Below are 22253 nucleotides of genomic sequence, written 5' to 3' on the forward strand. Positions count from 1 at the left end.
TTTTATTTTGTCAATAGAATGATAAGTTCAGATTAGGTTATTTAAATAAGAGATAATTAAGATTAAATCCCAACTTTTTTAAATTCATAAATAATAGACAAGGAAAGAGTTTTTCGTGTGATTTTAAATTAATGAAATCCTATGAAATAAACTGACCATTGCGACTGACAGTCGGACATCTGACACAACAACGAGTGACATTTTTGACGTATATTTTGTAAATATTTTTAAAAATCTTTTATGAAGTAGGAAGTAGCATAAATAAAATAAAATATTACAAGAATGGTATACATACATTTTCCTGCAAACTTTACAGAGGAGGAATTAATGTTACAGGCGAAGTACCAAAAATTAAAGAAAAAGGTAACTATAATTTATATATTTTATTAAAACTAATGTTACTAAATTGTTTCTTTCTACTGCTTTTTTTAGAAAAAAGCCATACAAGCTCTGAAGGCACCAAAGCCAGAGCCTGAAAAACCCATTATACCTAAAAGACCTGCTGAAGCTAGAGATGCCAGAGAGGTAGCAAAGAAGTTAATAAAATCAGGTGTTATACCAGCTATTTCCAAACAACAGAAACAACCTGAGCAAGGTTTTAAGCGTCCAAGAGGTCTCGAACGTAAACTGATTTCAGATAAAACTGTGAGTGGATATCAACCATTTTCAGCTGTACAAATGGAGGATGGGCCAGGTAACCATTTTCATAATGAATGATTTCTTTTCTGATTTATTTGATATAAGTGTCTTTACCAATAACCTATAATCTTATGGAAATACATCCTCCCAGTAAAACAATTATTAAAAGAATTTAAGAAAGAATATCTTTTTATCTCTTAATAAAAACTTAAGGATTTATTCCCATTATATTTTGACAGTTTTCCCCTATCACAACAGTTCATTTTGTAGATAATCCTCAAAATACGCCACCTAGAATCAAAAATCTATATGATACTTTTGCAAATGCAAGGGATAGAGAAGAAAGGGGGCTTACCGAAAAGCAACAACAAGTGAAAACAGATAAACCCAGGCAGGGTAATACTATCTATGTAGCTGGTTACAAAATTACCGAAGAATTTCTAAAGAAACATTTTACAACTATGGGAAATATTATTAATATATCAATGGAAATTGAAAAGAAGTATGTTTAAGATGTTATGTATCTGGTGCTTAATTAATCAAATTTCTTATATTTCTAGTCGAGGTTTTATAACTTTTGATAAAGTGGATGCTGCAGAAAGGGCAATATCTGAGGTAAGACTTTATATTATCTAACTTTTTTCTTATTTCATTCTTAGCAGATTTTGTTTTACTAAATACTTGAATCATTTGTTTTACTAAATCTTTTAAAAATAAGATTATGACAATGAAGCAAATATTAGAAAAGTTGAGTAAATTTGATCAAAGTTGTGTGTTTGCAAAATTGCTGTATTCTATAGTGTTCATGATCAGACAGGAATATAAACTAGATTAATAATAAGGTTTTTTGTTTAAATGATCACCAAAAATAGTTGGGATAGGCTATTTAGAGCTTAGAAAGATTCTGGATGAATGTTTTTTTCTTTGGGATTCAATTTTCACTAGAATTACTGGGTATTATTTTAATTAATATATCATTTTTATAACACAAACAATCTGTCACTTAATAAAAATTTGTCTGATGATTTCAACAATAAATACTTAATTGGATTTTGTAAGCAAAGAAAATTTAATGAATAAAAAAACTGCTGTGGCAAAGAGTCATATCTCTTCTGTATGAGATTGTTTAGCAAAATCTGTCTACACAACTGAAGAATCAGCTAGAATATAGTGAAAGAGCAGATAGAGAGTGTGGTGAAATGCAATGGCAGATTAAGGCTAGCATATATAGCATACACTCTTTGCAAATGACACTATGGTGGCTTTCACAGTTGATAATATTGAGGATGTGTTGGTGGGTTCTATGGTAGCGTGGCACAAGACTGAGCAATGGTCTGCTGCAAATAGGTTGGTGCTGAACAACAATAAAACTAAACAAATTATCTTTACAATGAGATATGTGGGTGATATGAATGATGGATTCAAACAGATTGGGCTTTTAGGAGTTATATGTATCACTAGACATTAGTCAAGCCTTTAACAAGGTTTGGCACACAGGCCTGATTTTCAAAATTAAGAAATACATTCCCATCATCTACTTGAAACTGTTAAAATCCTATCTTAATTGGGAGAGAATTCCGAACAAGAGTGAATGAAAGTAATTCCAATAATTTTCCTATAAAATCTGGTGTCCATCATTGGTATGGTTGCAGATGATGCTGTTATCCTTGCAGTCAACAAAAATCGAACTATAGCATCTAACATTCTACAGGTACAACTGAATGAAATTGAGACGTGGTCAAATAAATGGAGAACTAAAATGAATGAAACAAAATCAGTCCAAGTTAATTTTACCTTGAGAAGACACCAATGTCCCCCCAGTTTCACTTAACAATATCAACTTCCTCAATCCTCTAGCACCAAATACTTAGGAATATATCTTTACTCAAAACTCAATTGGAAAGAGCATATTCTTAAGAAGCGGAAACAAATTGACTTAAGAATGAAAGATCTAAACTGGCTAGTCGGTAGGAAATCAAAACTGACCCTGGAAAATAAAATCATGGTCTATAAAGCTATCATAAAACCTCTCTGGATGAATGGAATCTAACTCTAGGAATGTGTAAGTCAAATACAACCATAGTTCAAAGAAGCCAATTCAAATTACTGTGAACAATAAGTAACTGATGCAGCCTGGTATGTGTCAAACCTAACACTTCATGAAGACCTAAGAATCCCATTCATACAGGATGTGATCACTAAATATAGCATGAAGGACTGGAATCACACAGTAACCCCTTACTTCAACCCATTCATACAGGATGTGATCACTAAATATAGCATGAAGGACTGGAATCACACAGTAACCCCTTACTTCAACCTCTAATGGAACTAATGCTAATAGGAGACTCAAAAGGAACTGGCCAGCTGACCTGAGAAACCTTTAAAGTGGTCTTGTCACTGGAGAAGACCTCACCAAGCTAATAGGAGCCCTTTGCTCTGCAGTCAGCAAATTAGTTTATAGAACATTATTTGTGTTTTGGTTGCTAAAGAATGTAACTGAATAAAAAAAAATATATTCCACTAACATCTTTCATACTCTATCCTTGTCTGGGGCAGCTGACACTCACAGAGCATGTGGTCTCCAGAGAAAGGCACTGAGTTTCCTTGCTGGTTTGGGATTTAAGGAGGCTTGTCGTCAGGCTTATGAAAGAGTGGGAATTCTAACTGTACTAGCACATTCTAGAAAAGCTCTATTCACGAAGAGAAATATCAAAATTTATAGAACTCACAAAGATCAGCACAGTTATGATAGGTACTAGGCACAAGCAGAATATGGTACCAGCAAATCAGCATTTGAAAATGTGTCAAAATGGATCAGGGCAATGGGCAATAAATGTTTTAATGTTCTCCCTGACAATGTCAGAAGCTTGCCTGAAAAGGAATTTAAAAATACAATTAAAAAAATATTCATAAAAGTTTCTCTTATACAATTCATGAATGTCTACAATATAATTTTAATTTTAATTTGATGTGTGTAAGATAGTGTGTTTTAACATGAATAAACAGTATTGAGTATTGACTTTTTCCTGCTTTTGATAAGGTGTACTTGCTGTATCATTGCAAAAAATGCATGGTGGTATCTAAATATTTAAATGACCAAACAATTATTTAAAGAGATTACAGGATCTCTGTACAAAATTCAACAAATTATTAGGACCATAAAAAATGTTCTTGCATATATTTTCCAAGAAATGGCTTCAAGAATATCCAAGAACTCCAGTCTTCCATGCGATGCATATGAGTAAAATTGTGACTGAGCGTACGGGTAGAATGACTTACTGGTGGTGTGTCGAGATAGAGCAACTGAGAAGAGAGTGCGTGGCCCTTCGCCGGCACTTGACAAGGGCGAGAATACATCAGAGCGCGGAAGAGGTGGAACATGTGAATACATCTTACCATGCGAAGAAGGAGTTGAATGGGAGGATCCGAGCCGAGAAGAAGAGGCACTGGAGGGGACTGTGTGACAAGTTGGACGAGGACATCTGGGGTGAAGGGTATAAGATCGCAATGAAGAATTTCGACCCCTGTGCTTCGTATGACATGCCATTGGACCAGAAGCTGGAGATAGTCACCGAACTGTTTCCACAAGAACGGTGGCATGGTGTGGGGAGAGACGTCGAGGCTGAGCGTGGGATTCCTTTTACTTTGGATGAACTGGCTGTGGCGGTGAGTTCCCTTAAGTCTGGCAGGGCTCCTGGTCTAGATGGTGTTTCGACTGAGGCGGTTGTACGTCTGGGTCGTTTGGAGCCCACGTGGCTGCTGGAGCATATGAATGCTCTTCTTGCCGCGCAGTCGTTTCCGGATCCCTGGAAAATCTCGAGGCTCGTGCTTCTACCTAAATTCAAGGCAGGAAAATATCGTCCTATTTGCCTTCTTCCTTGTATCGGAAAGTTGTATGAGAGAATGCTACGTGCACGTATCGAGGAGGTGATTGTGATGTCTGGAGGCCTGTCTCCGAGACAATATGGTTTCTGCCAGAGTAAAAGTACAGTGGTTGCTGTGACCGATGTGCTTCGGGCGGCACGGGAAATTGGGGCTGATCATAGATGGGTCATCCTGATTCTCTTTGACGTCCGAAATGCTTTTAATACATTGCAGTGGGATCACGTAATGAGCTCTTTGAAAGCAAGGAACTGTCCTGGGTATCTGATGAATGTGGTAGCTGATTATCTTTCCGAGAGGAAGATTGTGGTGGAAAATGTTGTGATGGTGGATGTAACGGCTGGGTGGATGCTCCGTTCTGGGTCCGACGCTGTGGAACCTGGCATATGACGGGGTCTTAAACTGCGAATATGGAGAGGGTGTGACCCCCTTCGCATTCGCGAACGACCTTGCTATGATCTTTCTCTCGCGGAGGATAAGACGGAGGTTGTAGTACTCAGAGGCTGCAGAAAGAAAGATAAAAAGTACGTCAAGTATCTGGGAGTTACTCTTCATCAGGGTGGGAGTTGAGGGGGGTGACCCGCAGAGCTATTCAGAGAATGGCTGCGCTGGGGAGGATAATGCCTAATATCGGTGGGCCCAAATCCGAGAGGAGAAGGACGGATGAAAGAGAGAAGTTTGTAAGAGAGTGTAACTGCAGAATGTTTGATTTCGTGCGAGAAATGGTGGAGGAAATGATGAGGGATGAGTGGTGGTGGACACCGATCCACAAATTCATCAGGGAGCTGCTCTCCTCAAAAGAACGAGAGGAGAGAGAACTCGCAACAGAATTCTAAAACAAGCGAGTAGCACCTCGGTGGGGTTCGGACTGTCACAGGCCGAAATAGGAGTGAATGAGAGACATACGACGCGAGAGAGATGGCAGCCTCGCTAAGACAGGGGGTTGAAAGTCTTTGGTGGTTCGTGTGGGTGTGGATTCCTCAATGAATGTGTCGGAGAAAGAATGGGAATCGGGTGATAGCAGGGCATCAGGACAGATGTTTGCCTTAACCGGCCCTTCCATCCTGATGTCTGGTGTGACAGAGGAGAGGTTTTTAGTTGGACGCCGACCGTCTCGGAGTGGTGACGGGACGAAATGTCAAAGGTCTAAATCCCTTGGGCATCTCGCCCTGGCACAGCTCCGTTAGGGTATTAGGAACCCAACACTACCTTTGTGAGTCACAGGTGTCTGTATGCAGATTTTCCTTCTTCTCTTTAAAGATGTAAAAAAAGTTTTCCATGATCTGAGTTATTCTGATTTTTTACTGTATCTGTTTTATCCTGCTCACGTACATACTACTCTTCATTTGTAGATGGATGGAAGTATGGTATCCGGAATTCCTCTAAAAGTATCTTTAGCTAGAAGACAACCTCAAATTGAACCCATAAATGATGCAACTTCATCAGCTGCATGGGCTACTCTTGGTAAGATGATGGCTTTGGTTTTGTTTTTTGTCATTAAGTAAAATAGTCGGTTACATCAACTTTCTTTTTTCAGCTTCTAGTCATTCTCAGAAAGGCAACCATAGAGATAAAAGAAACTTGGTCTCCTATGACGATATGTTTGACTAAATGGATCTGAACGGATATAATGGTTTTATATGAAAATGGTTCTTGACTAAGATATTTAGTCAGTTGATAACTTCCCTATGGGAAGAGTTTATTTTGAATACTATTTTGTGTAGTATATTTTAATAAAGATAAGTTTTATTACTATTTTTTGTTTGGTTTTTGATTATTTTGAATTATATTAAAATGTAAGTTATTTGAGTTATGAATATAAGTTTCATCCATATATACAATTAGCCTTTTTTCATTTCTATGCATTTTGATTGAACACTTTTTAGGAATGAATATCATGTTTTTCCATTGATGATTTTCCAGAGATGTATAGGAACAAGTTATAGTAAGTGAAAGATGCATGTTCCACTTGGAATGAGATCGTTATCAACTCATATGTCAATTTATGGAAATTTACATTGTTGTGCACATTGCAGTTATAACATAACGTAGGATTTTGTTTTAGTGATAAAAAAATGTTTTGTCAAGTACCGTCAGTTATGACCGAGTGGTTTCATGAAACCACCTCCATTTGGAAAAACCAAAATTGATATATTTTATGTTTTGTTATTTGTCATTCTGAGTGTGTTTAATGAATGTAAAAATAACAGTGAATTAATGGAGGTGGTATGTTAACTGGTAGATATTTTCCTACTTTCAGCCTCAAATTTTTAACCAGTTAAATATTTCCAAGAAACAGAATAATTTTTGAACCAATATTTTTTAGGGATGCATGGTTAAATTCGAATATATTTAGTAGATTAATTGCAGAATTCTTATTCGTAGCATGTTTGACTCCAGCTATTTTATGTACCTTTTAACTGATAAATATTTGCAGAATAAGTAAAAACTAATAAAATTTAAAATCAAGGTTTTATTGAGGTCTTACAAATCAATTAAATGTTATGTACATGAACCATACTTAAAAATTACAAAAACAATCAAACGTAACAACTATTCGAACATTATAAATAAATCGCAACGGGTTACAAATTTTTAGGGGGATTAAAGTATTCCCAATGATGCAAGTGTACGACAGTCCTTTCATCTCCGTATCCCAACAACAACAGCCCTGCAATTAGTACTAAAATTATAATGATCATAACGTTTAAGTCTTGTTTCCCGTCTTCATTATGTAACACGTTGTTTAAAATGTAATTTATCAGTCTTTTAAGTTGATTGTTAGCTTCTGAACTGCAGGCTCTCGCCAGTTGTCCAGAGAGTTGAGCTATCGAAGGATCACTAGACCTTCGAGGGTGTCTTCGAACTACATGAGACACCTCTGAGGATTCTTCGGAGCTAGACCTCGCCAACTGTTTCGATTTAGCATGTCTTCTCCTTCTAGGTACAGTGGGAATGTTATCATCTACATACTTTTGTGCCCTCAGAGCATAAAAGCTTGTGGGTGGCTGTGAAGGTATATATCCCATTGGAGGCTGGGGAGGTCTAGGTGGTGGTTCGTCGTCTACCTCAGGCTCTTGTACGGATTCTTCATTGGTAGACTGAGAAAGCTTGAGTCTCTCAGACTGTCGGGGAGGTCTGTGAGGGACTGCTTCTAGTTCTTGAAGGGGTTCGTCTGGCGTACTAGGTTTTGCATCTTGGGGAACTGCTCTAGGGGGAACTGCGGGAGGGCTATCTTTCTCTTCTTCTAAAGGAACAGAAATGTCTTCTTTAGAAATTATACCAAAAGAAAGTATCGACTCTTCTGAAGGTATAGTTTCTTCTTTAGGAAGTAGTCCAACCGAAACATCGCTATTTTCGGGTAATACTTCTGGTACATTAGTTTCAGCTTCATTTGGGATAATATCGTTCAATAAAGTTTCTGCTATATCAGATTTCAATTCTGCAAATTCAGCAGGTACTTCTGAGGCTACGTCATCCAATATTTTTTCATTTTCTACAGCAGGAACAGTTTCAATTAAAACTGTTTCTTCAGTTTGTACAACCGAAACAGTTTCATCTGAAATTATAGCAGGCGCTGCTTCTATAGTTTCTGCAGTAGGCACAGTTGCTGTTGAACCTACATCAGTTGCTTTTTCTTCCTCGAGACATTCTGGTACAGATAAATGGGAAGAGGATATTTCTACGTCGGGGCAAAAATCAAACGGAGTTTTTTTTTGTCCATCTTGGTCTACTTGTGGTTTTTCTTCTGAAGCTTGACTATTTTGAATCGTTTGGATAATTTGTTGTATCATTTCTGGTGGTAAACTGATTTCGCCAACTTTTAACGCTCCCGTTTTTGAAGAAATTTCGTTAGTTTGTATATTACCGCTGTCAATTTCAGAAACTACTATCTTTCCAGCTAAAAGCTTATTGACAGTGAGAGTATCTACATCTAGATCAGTCACTTGAAGCTTTTGGGCTTTAAGCACTTCTATTTCTCCAGGAGGCGCAGATGAACTTTGCTTTGTTTGTTTCGGATCTGCTAACTTATGGAAATCGTCAGGAATTGACGACGTTTCATCAAAATCATCTTCAACTCGGATTGGTACAATCCTTTCTTTAGGTCTTTCAGTTATATCTGAATCAGGTAAAATCTTAGCACCATTGAGAGGTTCTACTAGCAAAGATCCGTGGGTGACAGTTTCTTCAAAGGTATACCTTGTTGGTGTAATTAATCTTCTTTCTACAGTAATCGCGTCTGTGGCTTGAGTAGGTATAATTACTTTATCGGTTGGTTCCTCAACCATCTCTTCACAGACAAAATCATCTGGTAGTGGCTCAGTTTGTGTATATACCTCAATTTCATTGGGCGGTTCTTTATGCAATTCTTCTGTTGATTGCGACATTATATTTTCTCTGGATGTGAGGCTGGATGTAATATCCTGAAATGGTTTAGTTTTTCTAGGCGGTCTGGGTGGTGCTGGTAGAGGTCTTGTCTTCATTTTTTCGATGACCTCTCCAGATTGTAGGTCTCTATTAGGCTCGTCTTCTATTTCTATATATTGTGTGATGTCAATATTTTCTTTATTTTCAACAAGATCTGGCGTGACTGAAAGTCTAGAAGGCCCTAAAGTACTATAATTCCGTAGTGGTCTTACTGGTACATCAACTTCATCTTCCTTAGAAACTTTAGATCTTGGAACAGTGAAGAACTTATTTTCTTTATCGACTTTGGTCGATCTTTTCTTTCGCCTTAAACTTCTAGGTGGTGGCAATGGTGGATCTTTGACTTTGGATTTGTCTATTACGGAATACCCCATGTAGTCACATATTTTTTGAACGCATGGTTCTTCTACACAGGGTTCTATGTCATCTTCACCCATTAGTCCTGTTTGTAGCGATAAACTATCTAGATCTCTTTGAGAGGTGTTTAGACTCTGTGGAGCAGTTCTTGACTGAGACGTTGCCCTGGAATCACCTCGGGATCTTGATCTAGACGGTCTTTTTGGTGGCTCGGGGTCTGTTGCTATCGGTATTATTACCTTGGACTCCGTTCTGATTGCTTCAATCTGTAATAAAAACAAAAAATATTTTATTAAATTTGTTTTTTATATATCAAGTATATTGTGGTACAAATTGAAAGAAATGATACATAAAAACTGCTTTGTTTATTTAAAAAATGGTACAAAATATCCGAAATATGGAATATATCGAGAAGATTCGAAAAGAAGTGGTAAAGTATGGAAAAATATTGGATAGTTGCAATGCTTTAAACAAGAATTATAAAATTTAAAAATGATGTAATTATGTATATTAATATGAAGTTCAAAGTGCGAGGTTTCATAATTTACAAGTATTTGTCGAGTGCCTTGAAACTAAGCCATGTATTATACCTAGTCTGCTCAGAAACTAAAGGTACAAATAAACTAAAGGTAAACAACGACTGCAGACAGCAACTGCCGGAATCGTACCTTAAGTGTACTAGGGTACTGTAAGTATTTTTATTTACTGGGAAATAAAATATATTATAAAAATGGCTAAATTAATATATATGATTGATTAGTAGTAATAGTTAAATTAAATAGGTACTACCTAATAGAAAGGACTGAAAGTTAACTTAATTCATTCAGAAAGTAAAGATAAATAACGAATTTATCAATGAAAGTGAATCATATGTTCAATTAAACTTATAGATAAATAAAGTTGCTTCTAATATTGATTGGTTTTCAGTATTACCTATTAAAGATCCAAATATTCACACAGTAGTCACACAAATTTTAACTAAATTTATATATTTATGCCTAGATAAACGATACATTGAAAAAGAAAAAACACACTAAAACTGTTCCTTGAAGTAAATGGATCACAAAACAGATTATTTAATTATGTAACTTAAAAGAAACATTTTATAAAGCATTGAAAATTGATACTGACATTAACCTACTAAAAATTTAATATAAAGTAGGTACATATTAAAAAGAACCGATGAAGAAATTATTGATGCAAAAATAAAACATGTAACAAATAAATTAAAATTGCTAATAATAATTCAAAAACTGTGGAAAATGTTAAAACTAAAAATAAAAAAGTTTCACATGTGATCCAATTAAGTCTGCACCATAGGTTATATAAAAATAGAAGTCTATGTAAATAGGCAATACAGCATGGAAGAGCCAAAACAACGCAGTAGAGAAAAAATTTAAATGTTACTACTCCTAATATAATTCTTAATGTCACTGATGCATTTAAACATAGAATTGGCCACTGTCAGATCGTTAATGGTGGTCATTTTGAACATTTGATTTAATAAAACTCAGCCGACGTAGGGAGTGAACACAAACTAGTAGCAGCAAAAATAAGAATGAAAATAACGTCAAAACATTTTCTACAGGAAATCACCGAGAAAAAACTGCTGTATATTATCTCACTACATGTATACAGAAAGCGTGCTGGGAATTTATCCCACCACCCAACAATAAACCAACAAGGAATTCTATCGTGAGGCCATTACACAAAAAATTTGAGAAAAGTGAAAACTTAATTACTATTTAAATGGGAATAAGCCGCAATTAAAGGTTAAAGTACGTTTCTTTAATTACTTTAAAATGCCACAAGAAACTAGCTTCAGAACAATATAAAGTGAAAACTTAGAAAGATATGGCAAAACAATCGAACACCGACCAATAAAGCTGCATTGAGGAAAGTAGCAAAAGATCTGAAAAAAATGCCAAGTGATCTAAAAATTACCTGAGAGAGGTATCACCATTAGAAGCCACAGACTACACCCTTTGGAAGGCTGCCAGAAAATTGTTACGACCACAACAACATATACCACCACCCATTAAAACGGGTAACCGGCATTAGGCACGCTCTGATGACGAACAGACAAATATATTTCTCCAACCCCTGGAAACTGCATTTACTCCATTTACCTGTAAACTACAACCAGAAGAAGAGAAAAATATTGCATGAATATCTATGCCTATTAAAACTTTAAGAAAAACCGAAATTATTAACGCAATACTAATAAGAAGAAAGCTCCTGGATATGAGTTGATTACTGAATTTGTCTTGTGTAAATTACCACAAAATGCGATCCTCTTGTTAACACAAATCTAGTTATTTTAATCTACAAAATAGGCAAACCTTTAGAATCCGTAACTTCATATAGATTTATTAGTTTATTAACCATTCTTGCTAAATTTTTGAGACACTACTAATATTATAGAAATTGTGTTCTTTCCTAAAAGAAAATTGCTTAGTTCCTGACTACCAATTCGATTTTTGACAACGACACGCTGCAGTTGACCAAGTACACAGAGTTATTAATAACATTAACCAGGATCAGGAGAAAAAGCGCTATTGTTCTGCTGTCTTCTTTTACATCTCACAAACTTTTGATAAAGTGTGGCATAAAGGCATATAAAATTAGTTATTTATAACATTAACCAGGATCTGGAGAAAAAGCGCTATTGTTCTGCAGTCTTCTTGGACATCACACAAACTTTTGATAAAGTGTGGCATAAAGACATAAAATTAAACAACAATAACCATCTGAATACTAAATTATATTAAAATCCTACATAACTAGACCGATATTTTTATCCAGATAAAAACGGTACGGTAGTAACAGCATTGAGACCTATAAACTCAAGCGTACCTCAAGGTAGTGTGCTTGGTCCACTCTTATACCTATTATACACGGCCGACCTACCCACTTCTGATTAATGTTCCTTAGTAACATTTGCTGATGACACTATTATCCTCTCGTCCCAGACAAATTCCATCGAAGCATCTAGAAGGTTGTCAAGTCCACTTAAATACCATTCGGATGTGGTTAAGAAAAGGGCGAATCAGGGTTAATGAAAATAAATCAAACCAATAACGTTTACAGCTAAATTTCTGACATGCCTACCTGTACAACTAAACAATCAAGATCCGCAAGATCAAACCGCAATCTAATAGTGCAAATACCTCGACATTCATCTTGATAGACGACTTACTTGGAGAAACCACATCTTTAATAAACGATTAAATTTAGACAACTTTAATACTGGATACTTGGAAAACAAATTATTAGTGTATAAAGTAATTCTAAAACCTATTTGGACCTATGGCATTCAACTGTGAGGGTATGCAAGTGAATATAACATTGAAATCCTGCAGAAGTTCCAATCGAAGGTCCTTAGGCAGATTGTTAATGCATCACTACGTCCCTATAACGAAGTTATACATCGTGATCTTTCAGTGAGTGTTGTACGTGAAGAAATAGAAACGTGAAACGTGTAGTGATAGGCATTTAAAACAGTTAGAAGTTTACTCAAATTCTAGTGCGGTAAATCTACTCGATAACAGTAGGGAAGTGAGAAGAAAAAAATTTCTATCAGGAACAAAATTATAAATTTTATACGGTATTTTCCGGACGTACTATATTTATGCAGGATGAAGAAAAGGTCCAGGACGAGAATGTCCACGAAAGCTCCAGGAACGGTATCACAAGACATCCTTAATCGATTCCGAATTCCCACAAATAAAATCATTATTATCACCGTAAGAACTAACGTTTCGTAATTAGATATGATACATAAAGAAAAAAGAGATAGTATTTTTACAGAAGGCTAATATCGAAAAAGAACTGCCTTATAAGATGATAAATAAAGAAAAAGTCATAATTAATTTAAACTGTGCAAGAAATGATAAACATCTCAAAAAACGTACGTCGTATAATCAAACAATTAATAAATAATAGTATAGGTATCTACTTACAGCATCGTTCTAATAATATATTCTTACCTTTTTCTAAATTTTTGAAAAACTATCATTGTATATACAAATCTCTACATTAATTTATGGTAAATATAATTAAAGTACAGATATTTTTAATATATTTTGAGGGTTTTCTATAAATAAATGTAGCACAGCTATAATCATTGAATGGTGTGTTGGATGTTTGCCATGTCACTTACAATGCTTGCGATGAAGTCGATTAAACTTACCACAAAAACTTACAATCATTTACAACGTTTTTGCAACAGTATTTTGTTTTTCTATTTTATTGAAAGTCCGTTATATTATTTGCTAGTACGGTGGTCGCAAGCGAGATGGTATTTCCTTAACGATGAAAGAATAAATAAAGAAAAGGAATTGCTAGAAAAAGGAATATTAACATATAGAAAAAAGATATAATTCATAAGATTAAAACTAGACTTAAACGGTTATAGAATTATAAAGCAGACAAAGTTAAGTTGAAAGGTATATAAGATACGAGGAATGGAATGTCTATGCCAGAGATAAAGGTTAAGTAAAGGAAGACAGTAAAAAATTGTCGTCAAGTTTCTTTTTTTGATTATTTTTATAGCAATAAAATACAAAACGTATTCTTGACATTACGTAGACAAAAAGGAATTTTGAAGCCAAAAAGCATAAAACAGCGAAGCTGAAATATTAATAGGCCGTTGAAAAGATCTATAGAGAGAGGTCGTATATTAAGAATATGAATCAATTTTAGACACACTATTTTTCCATTTCATCATGATACCTCTAAATGTTATCTCTTCTTCTTCTCATGGCGCCGTCTTCTTTCGAAGGTTAGCGATCCAAATGGCAATTGTAGTTTTGGAATCTGCTGCGCGAAAGATTTCTGCAGATGAGCGGTCGAACCATCTTCTCAGGTCTTTCAGCAACGAGTTCTGGCGTATTCCTACTGATCTTTTGCCCTGGACTTTTCCTTCCAGTATAACTTGAAGTAATTCGTATCTTTCGCCTCTCAACAAATGACCCAAGTATTGCATTTTCCTCTCTTTGATTATTCTTAGTAATTCTTTTTGTTTACACATGCAACGAAGTACCTCAACATTAGTAACTCTTTGTACCCATGGAATTCTCAACATTCGTCTGTATATATACATCTCAAAGGCATCTATTCTTTTTTCTATTCCAGAGTCCATTGTCCAAATGTAATCTCCTTTATCTTTATTTTGTTATCATCTAAATCATCATTATTAAAGACTAAAACTTATTAACCATTTAGGTTAGTTATTATTTATCTATTAATACAGTAAGATATCTAGGACATGCAATTAAAAACGAAAAGGAAAATCAAACCCTAGAAATTAAAAGAAGGACACAATTATCATGGGCTGCTTTTGGGAAGTTGAGCTTCATTTTAAAAGACAGAAAAATCCCAATACACTTAAAACGAAAAACCTATGACACTTGTATACTACCAGTTGCAACTTATGGATTGGAAACTATGGCAATAACAAGAAAAATGGCAGAACGATTAAGAGTAACTCAACGGGCCATGGAGAGGGCCATGTTAAATATAAGCCTCAGAGACAAAATTCCTAACACCGAAATACGTCGAAGAACTAAAGTAACCGACATCATGGAAAAAATAGCGACATTGAGATGGCAATGGGTAGCACATGTAGCAAGACAAGACACCAACAGATGGTCTCATAAAGCGACATTCTGGAGACCTCGAGAAACAAAAAGAAGCGTGGGAAGACCCAAAAAGAGATGGATAGACGATATAACAGCTGTATCTGGAAAGCAATGGATGAGAATTGCAAAAGATAGGGAAGCGTGGAAACAATTGGAGGAGGCCTATGTCCAACAATGGATGAATGAAGGCTGAAGAAGAAGGAGAATACAGTAAGATGCAAAAAGTATGAAATAAATTCATTATTTCAGAAACAGACTACTTTTAAAAAAAAATCTTAAAACACGCCAAATATAATTTTTGAAAAGACATCAATTGCTATTACATATGTGTTGGACATCAAGTCGTCAGTGTTGGCGTAATGACGTAATCGATAATTTTTTAAATACAAACCGAGGACACGCAGTATCTTAATTGAAAGATATCCTAATCGCCTTTACAGCAATTATTTGAATATTTATTTCTACAGGGTTAACCAAAATTGTCGGTTTATTAGTGCAATTAACTCATAATAAATGTTTAGTAAAGGCGGGTTGACACAATCCAAGTGTACCTACTTGGAAGCTACTTTGATCATGTCACCTGCTCATCCAAGTACACTTGTATCAACAGGTTATATCCAAGTTAAGTAGGACGCTGGCCAACTTCCTTGGATCCAAGTAGTGTGGTATTGTAAAATTAAAATGGCGTCGGTGTCGAAAAATCGAAGACGAGAAGTAAATACAAAAAGAAAATGGTTTGAAAGGGAGAGTGTTAGATTCATTTACTTATACGAAGCTGATGAAGCATTATGGAATGTAAGGATAAAGGAAAATAAAAATAAGGATGCTGGAAGTGCGGCATTTTTTCTTTTTTATTCCTTTCTTCTGGATTTCAAAGCTCATATATCAATATATCAGCATTCACTAGAACACCTTCCACAATCACTTCCGCCATCTTTACAATGGTTATTTTAACCGTGGCAACCAACCTGGTACAAGTCCACTTGATCCAAGTTGGAATCCAAGCATTCTTGGATCGTGTCAACCCTTCTTCTTCTTCTTCTTCTTCGTACGACTAGGATTACTCCTGTTTGTCTGCCTCTTATTCTGTTTTAGTCGTTGTTGACTGTACATTATCTTTCCACCTTTTTGGCGGCCTTCCAACGGGCCTTCTGCTATACGGCTAAAAATTTGATTTATTGTATATACTTTTTATTCTTTAAATGCCATCTCCGTTACTGAGATTAGCAAAATTTTTAAATCAAGCTTTAATTCTTTCATCACTTCTTCTGCCCTCTATTTTGCCTTGGATTATAAAAGACTAAAAGAGAACCAGAGTCAGAGCTCAAACCAGATGGACTGAATAAATCAAAAGAATAGCTGGTCACGAATGGATACAAAAACCAAGAACAGAAACAAATGGACATATTTAAAAGGGGTTACATTACGACGATGGATGAAACAGATGATGATAATGAGTAGTAGTTTTTGTATGCTATTTTTGTTTTGTATGCTAGATCCAGGTTTTCTTTAAAATGAATATCGGTTACCCCTGCTGCTTCATACGTGTCATGTAGGAAGATGTCCGGCTTGAATGGACTATGCCAGTTCCAGCAAACTCATTAGTAGGAATTTGCGTCGAAGCAGCTTTGCCATATGCTTCTTTAAAGAAAGCATAAACTTTAAATTGAGTTACTACTTTATCTAAATCTGACTTGACCCAATTTAATAATTTCTTGATCATAATACCTCTTCAGGAGTCCAAAGAATGCCACATTCAGTAGTTTCATTTGATTAGTGTGGCAAGGCGGTAGGCAGAGTGAATTAATGGCGATACAAATTTGAGCCGAATCAGTATAACTAGTGACATGATTGACTAGGTTCGGCCACAGTGGTATATGCTATGGATTTGACAATTATACATATCTTGGCATTCTAATGAAAGAAAACATGACATCGTGCACCAAAAAATTAACAAAATACTAACAAAAACCAAAAAAATGGACAAGAGGGGCCCACACTCTTGAACGCCGAGTCACCGAACTAAGCTTAACCCGGAGCGGGAATTGACACCCGAGCAAGCAATACATTTTGATGGTAAATCAGTAGAGACTATAGCGGGACTATAGCTTCTCACGCTGTCCCGCAAAATTCGGGGTAGGATATCATGCGTAAGTCCTTGTGTCCAGAACTTTCATTTAAAGCTTTAATAGCGCATTAGCGTGCTGTGGGCTGGGATGAAGGATGGTCTGGAGCATTGGAGCGGAGCGGGGTGAAGTCGTCCTTGATCTACACGGATTAATCGCCCCACCCCAATGAATTATACCATCATCATTATCCAGCCTTCATTTATCACGTCCACTGCTGGACATAGGCCTCCCTTAAACTCCTCCATTCTGATGAATGGAGTTCAATGAATTATATATCCGAATGTTATTTTAGGAGTGTGCAAGTCTCACAGGTTGCGTTCATTTCTATTGCTTACTTGCTTGTTTGCTTGAATGACATCCTTTTGAACAAGGAAAAAGATCAGTTGTTATAAAAATTACGAAATTGTTATTAAGAGATTCTGAAACTGTTTTTTTTTTGGCGCATGTTTAAGTTAAATATTGTTTTATATGAAATGAAACCACAATCGGTTTGAATAAAAATTACATTTTACATGTGTTTTGACGTTTTGATTTCTAATCCGGATTAACGATTGAAAACGATTTCTGGATTGGGAATAGAAACGTCAAAACAAATCTAAAATGTAATTCTCATTACAATTAATTGTGGTTTAATTCCATATGAAACTGTTACTACACTGAGAGTTAGAATGATGCTGTAATGTATTTTCCCCAACTATCTCTATAGCTAATACATTAGACCCTCAATAAAGAAGCAACAAAATAAAATCTTTTGAAAGGTAGGAAATGTGGGTGGTACGAATAAATGCATATTATGTACTTACCGGTACTTCTAAGTCCTTTTCAGAACTAAAGACAGCTCGATGGGCTCCCAAAGAGCCTTGAAGCGACTCGTTCTCAGAAATGTTCAAACTTTTAATACTCTTGTTCTTTCTTACAGGGGCCGAAGGGATAACATCTTCCAAATCTTCATCCATATATTTGTAATTTTCAAACTCTTCCTCAATTGTGTCTATGTGCTCCTCAGGTTCTATTTGTTCGAGGTGTTCTATATTGTCTATATATTCCTCTGGCTCTATCTGGTGAATGTTCCTATATTGAGGCTCTGTAGTGTTCATATGAAAGCTTCTTCTTTCTGGTACGACACTGTCATTAGTATAGGTTATAATATTAGGTTCCGTAACTCTTCGTTCAAAGAACGCTTGCTGCATTTTCGAACCTAATCTGTTCATAGAGTCATTTTCGTAATTACTTAAACTCTTCATACTCTTTTGCTTTCTTGGTGGAGCCTCTGGAATGTACACTTCTTCCATTTCCTCCTCTATTTCAAAATCTTCGTCATAACCGTAATTTTTGTACGGATCTGTAATTTTGATCTCAGGTTGATCTTTGCCCTCCATGATTTCATTCTCGTACATAATTTCCCTCTCGTCGTCAGCAAAAATGTCGATACTTTCACGATGTTGAGATATTCTTTCATCTGTCGAATCAACTTGAATAGTTTCTTGATACGGAATGAATTCTTCGTTAGTCTTTTTCCTGCGTCTACTTCTACGTTTTGGACGAGAAGGTGGAAATGTGTCCATTTCCTCATCTGCAGTTTCTTCACCATAAGATATTTGCTCTTGCGAAGCATGAGGTGTCTTTTTCCTTTTGGGTTTCTTAATCGATTTTTTCTTATTTATAATTTCTGGGAGAGACGTATGAGAACCTTTAATGTCATAATTATTATTTTCTTCCATTTGTACTAAAGCATTTGTAGGGTTACGGAATGCTTCTCTAATTTCGGTACTTAGGTACATTCCTACTTCTATGTTATCCTGAGATATACCCTTTTGCCTCAAAAAGAATTCATCTGGATTGATTTCCTCCAAAACTCCTTGTCTGTGTACTCCCAAAGAACTACCAGACGAGTAACGTTGTTCTTTTCCATTACTTGGAGGAAAATCGTAACCTTTATCTTCCGGAGAATCTAGATCAGTTATTCGGGTAATTGGTTTAGGCTCTGTTACAAATTCGTCTGGATTAAACCTTCCTCTCTGCCACCTACTTAAGAAGTCTCTTTCTTCCATTAACTCCCTGTTTTCACGATCATACTCATTCTCACTATCGATATCTTCGTCATATCTGTGAGATGGTTGCCTGATATCACTGGAGTCACTAGGATGCTCCCTAGTTTGTAAGTTCTCATCTTCTCTATCCATTGAGTCTTCAGAGTGAAGCGGAATTCGAATAGAGTCGGTACCACTAACTCTTGAATCTCTACTATCTTCGGTCGTCCTACTGTCAGGCTTTTTTGCCCTAGGAACTGTAGCAAAATCTGGTACAGCTTCGTCGGTTGCCTTTGGCTTCTTTTTGAAGATTCTAGGATATGTACCGAAGTCGAAAATTGGTTTCTTAGAATCACCAGCGTTGGATTCCGTCGAGGACATTCGTTTTACAGATTTTTTAGTTGGCATTTTTGGCAAGCTAAATTTAGGCATGTTTATTTTACTAGTGTCTGGCATTTTAGGCAAGCTAAATTTTCTTTCAATTTTGAACCTTTGCAGATTTGGCTTTTGAAACTTAGGCCTATCAGGTAGGCTAATATGAGGCTTTTTAATGTTCTGTAGCTTAGTTTTGAAATTATCGGCTTTTTCTTTAAAAGCCAGCTGGAACTTGCTTGGTCCCTCCTTAGGCTTCTGTTCTGATCCCGAACTGCGCGAATCAGTAGTTGCAGAGAAAACTACTCGTTGAGTTTTAGGAGACTTTTCTTTTGAAACGGTTGCACTGATGTTTTCGAAGGAAGTCTTGGGGGGAGAAAAGTTGAGTGGTTCTGGGGGGCTTAGAGCTTGCGCGGTGTCTATTATGCAAACTGGACTATTACGTAGGGTAATATTAGGGACGAATTCGATGTTGTCCGGTGGTGGGTTCACAGGCTCGTACTCATGGTCACTGAAACAAGGACCATAGATTAATTAAAGTTAGTATATTCCTCCAAAAGAGAGAAAACAGCACAACGTTTTTTTAATTAAAACACCTATAAATGATTCTTTAATAAAATTATTATATTCTAAAATTGATTTATGATAGCTTTTTGAGCGCCAAAGCACTTTAGTGAAAATTCCTAACATGCGTTATATCGATGCGTAAGGACTATTTATTGGTTCTAGAGAGAAGTTACGCAACATACAAACTTGTATCAAGAGACGGTATAGTACAGTGTCGTAATACTCTTTCTTGGTACCTAACTTATACCATGTAGAAGACAACATGAGTTAGTTTTATGTGATTTTACGGTATCGTGATTGGCGATATTCATTTTTCACATCAAAACTTAACAAAATGTGGCTGTATGGCAAAATATAGATACGAGGTTTGGACCAAATGTATCGAAATATATAATCAATTTCTTACCCTATGGCAACCTCATAAGCTTGTACCATGAGTGAAAAAATAAGTAGGTATTTACATGCACCTTGCCGGTCTCTAAGATTGTTACGAGATAAAATAAAGTGTTTTTTTTTCGAATTCAAAGACCGCCACTAGATATCTGTAAGATCATAAATAGAAGATTTATAGATGCGACAAGAACTGCAACATCTTTACATCAAGATCTCTTGCACGCGACGTACAGATTCTTGGTAAATCGATTTTTTCTGTTTATTAACCCCTACAAGGGGATTTTCCAAAATTTAGCTGCTTCGTATGATTTTTAGAGGTTCAGTGGCATTTTCGTACACCATAGAGACCTTTTATGAACAAATTGGACTCGGGGAGAGGAGAGAACGTGGCGATCGGCTGGTTGATTTCTGTATTAATGAGGATCTCATAATTGCAAATACCTTGTTCAAACTTCCTAAACGTAGATTATATACATGATGGTCACTAGCTGATAATAACAAAAAAATAGTCAGAAATCAAATAGATTATATAATTATTAACAGAAGATTAATGGGAGCAGAGTATGGGACACTTGGGCGAGACATGACAGAACTACTCTGACGTCACTGTCGTTAAGCGTTGAATTTGCATTACCGGCTGAGCATGAACCTTGAAGCCAAGACATGAAGCCTGAAGCCAAGACCGGAACCATTTTGTCAACTGTGCATTATTTTTCTTTTTGGTCCGTCAATTCTTCTTCGTCTGTTAACTGTCAATTTTTCTTCTTTTCCGTAGCTAATGTCAGAACGAAGCTACACCGACGCGGGGGATATGACACAAGCATGACATATATATTTTGATGTTTAACATCACATTGTATATTATTATCCAAAACTTATCCAGGAGCGGGCATATCCTCCGATCACAATCCGGTTGTTTTGTCGATGAGAGTAATACTAAAGAATGTAAAGCACCTTAGCTCCAAGAAAATCATGGATACAAGGCGGATCAAACAAGGCAACACATATGCGGAAACGAAATGTAAAATGAACGAGAACTTAAGAAAAATCAAAGAAGATAATACAGAAACTCTAACTATTGACCAACAATCTGAAAAACTTCAACATGCCCTTATGTCAGTTGGAAAAGAAACCCTCAAACCTCTTGGAAAAAAGAAAACCTTGGATGACAGTAAAAATTCTTGAACGTATGGAACAACGAAGAAAACATAAAGCAAAAGACCTGAATACATAAAAGAAATTCAGAAAAACATAAGAAAGAAAATTCGAGAGGCAAAAGAGAGGTGGCTCTCCGACAGATGCAAGGACATAGTATATCTGGATAAAAAGTATGATAGCTTTAATTTACACAAAAAAATCAAAGAAATAACAGGTTTTAGAAAAAGCACAAGAACGAATATTTTTAAAAATGATAGATGCTATTACTGACGTGAAGGAAAGATTGTGTCACTGGACAGATTACATCCAAAAACTATTTGTGAAGGAGAAGACGAAAAAGAAGAACAACCAATATTACGGGAAGAAGTCATATATGACATCAAAAATACAATAAAGGACAAAGCTATTGGACCAGATTACGTGCCCACGGAATTATTAAAACTTATTGATGATGATGTTACTAAGTAATGGTTGAACTCTGAATTAATGAACTGAATTAATCTAATACATCTCACTGCCACAAATTCCAGACAATGGCTGCTATCGACGTTTGTAGCAATACCCAAAAAATCAAGTGCAACATCCTGCTCGGATCACAAAACAGTAGCTTTAATGAGTCACAAACTTAAAACATTTTTAAAATAATACACAGC

General features: G+C 35.9%; 2 protein-coding genes across 3 annotated transcripts in view; one reads left to right on the top strand and one right to left on the bottom strand.

Moving 5' to 3' along the window:
• Positions 1–174: 174 nt before the first annotated feature.
• Positions 175–6365, top strand: Nelf-E (negative elongation factor E). The gene is made up of 6 exons (XM_072539580.1): positions 175–363; positions 433–694; positions 910–1141; positions 1200–1254; positions 5877–5988; positions 6062–6365. The coding sequence occupies exons 1-6, from the start codon at positions 283–285 to the stop codon at positions 6133–6135; spliced, it is 816 nt and encodes a 271-aa protein (XP_072395681.1). The 5' UTR covers positions 175–282; the 3' UTR covers positions 6136–6365.
• Positions 6366–6977: 612 nt separating this feature from the next.
• Positions 6978–22253, bottom strand: part of LOC140445881 (uncharacterized) — a 60269-nt gene continuing 44993 nt past the window's right edge. For both annotated transcript variants that reach the window (XM_072538288.1, XM_072538287.1), the window contains 2 exons: positions 17884–19993; positions 6978–9575 (listed from right to left, as the gene is read on the bottom strand). In XM_072538288.1, the coding sequence (XP_072394389.1) occupies positions 7110–9575; positions 17884–19993 (4576 nt within the window). In that variant the 3' untranslated portion in view covers positions 6978–7109. The remainder of the gene's footprint in view (positions 9576–17883; positions 19994–22253) is intronic.

The sequence above is a fragment of the Diabrotica undecimpunctata genome, chromosome 7 (assembly GCF_040954645.1).
Source record: "Diabrotica undecimpunctata isolate CICGRU chromosome 7, icDiaUnde3, whole genome shotgun sequence".
Classification (NCBI taxonomy): domain Eukaryota; kingdom Metazoa; phylum Arthropoda; class Insecta; order Coleoptera; family Chrysomelidae; genus Diabrotica; species Diabrotica undecimpunctata.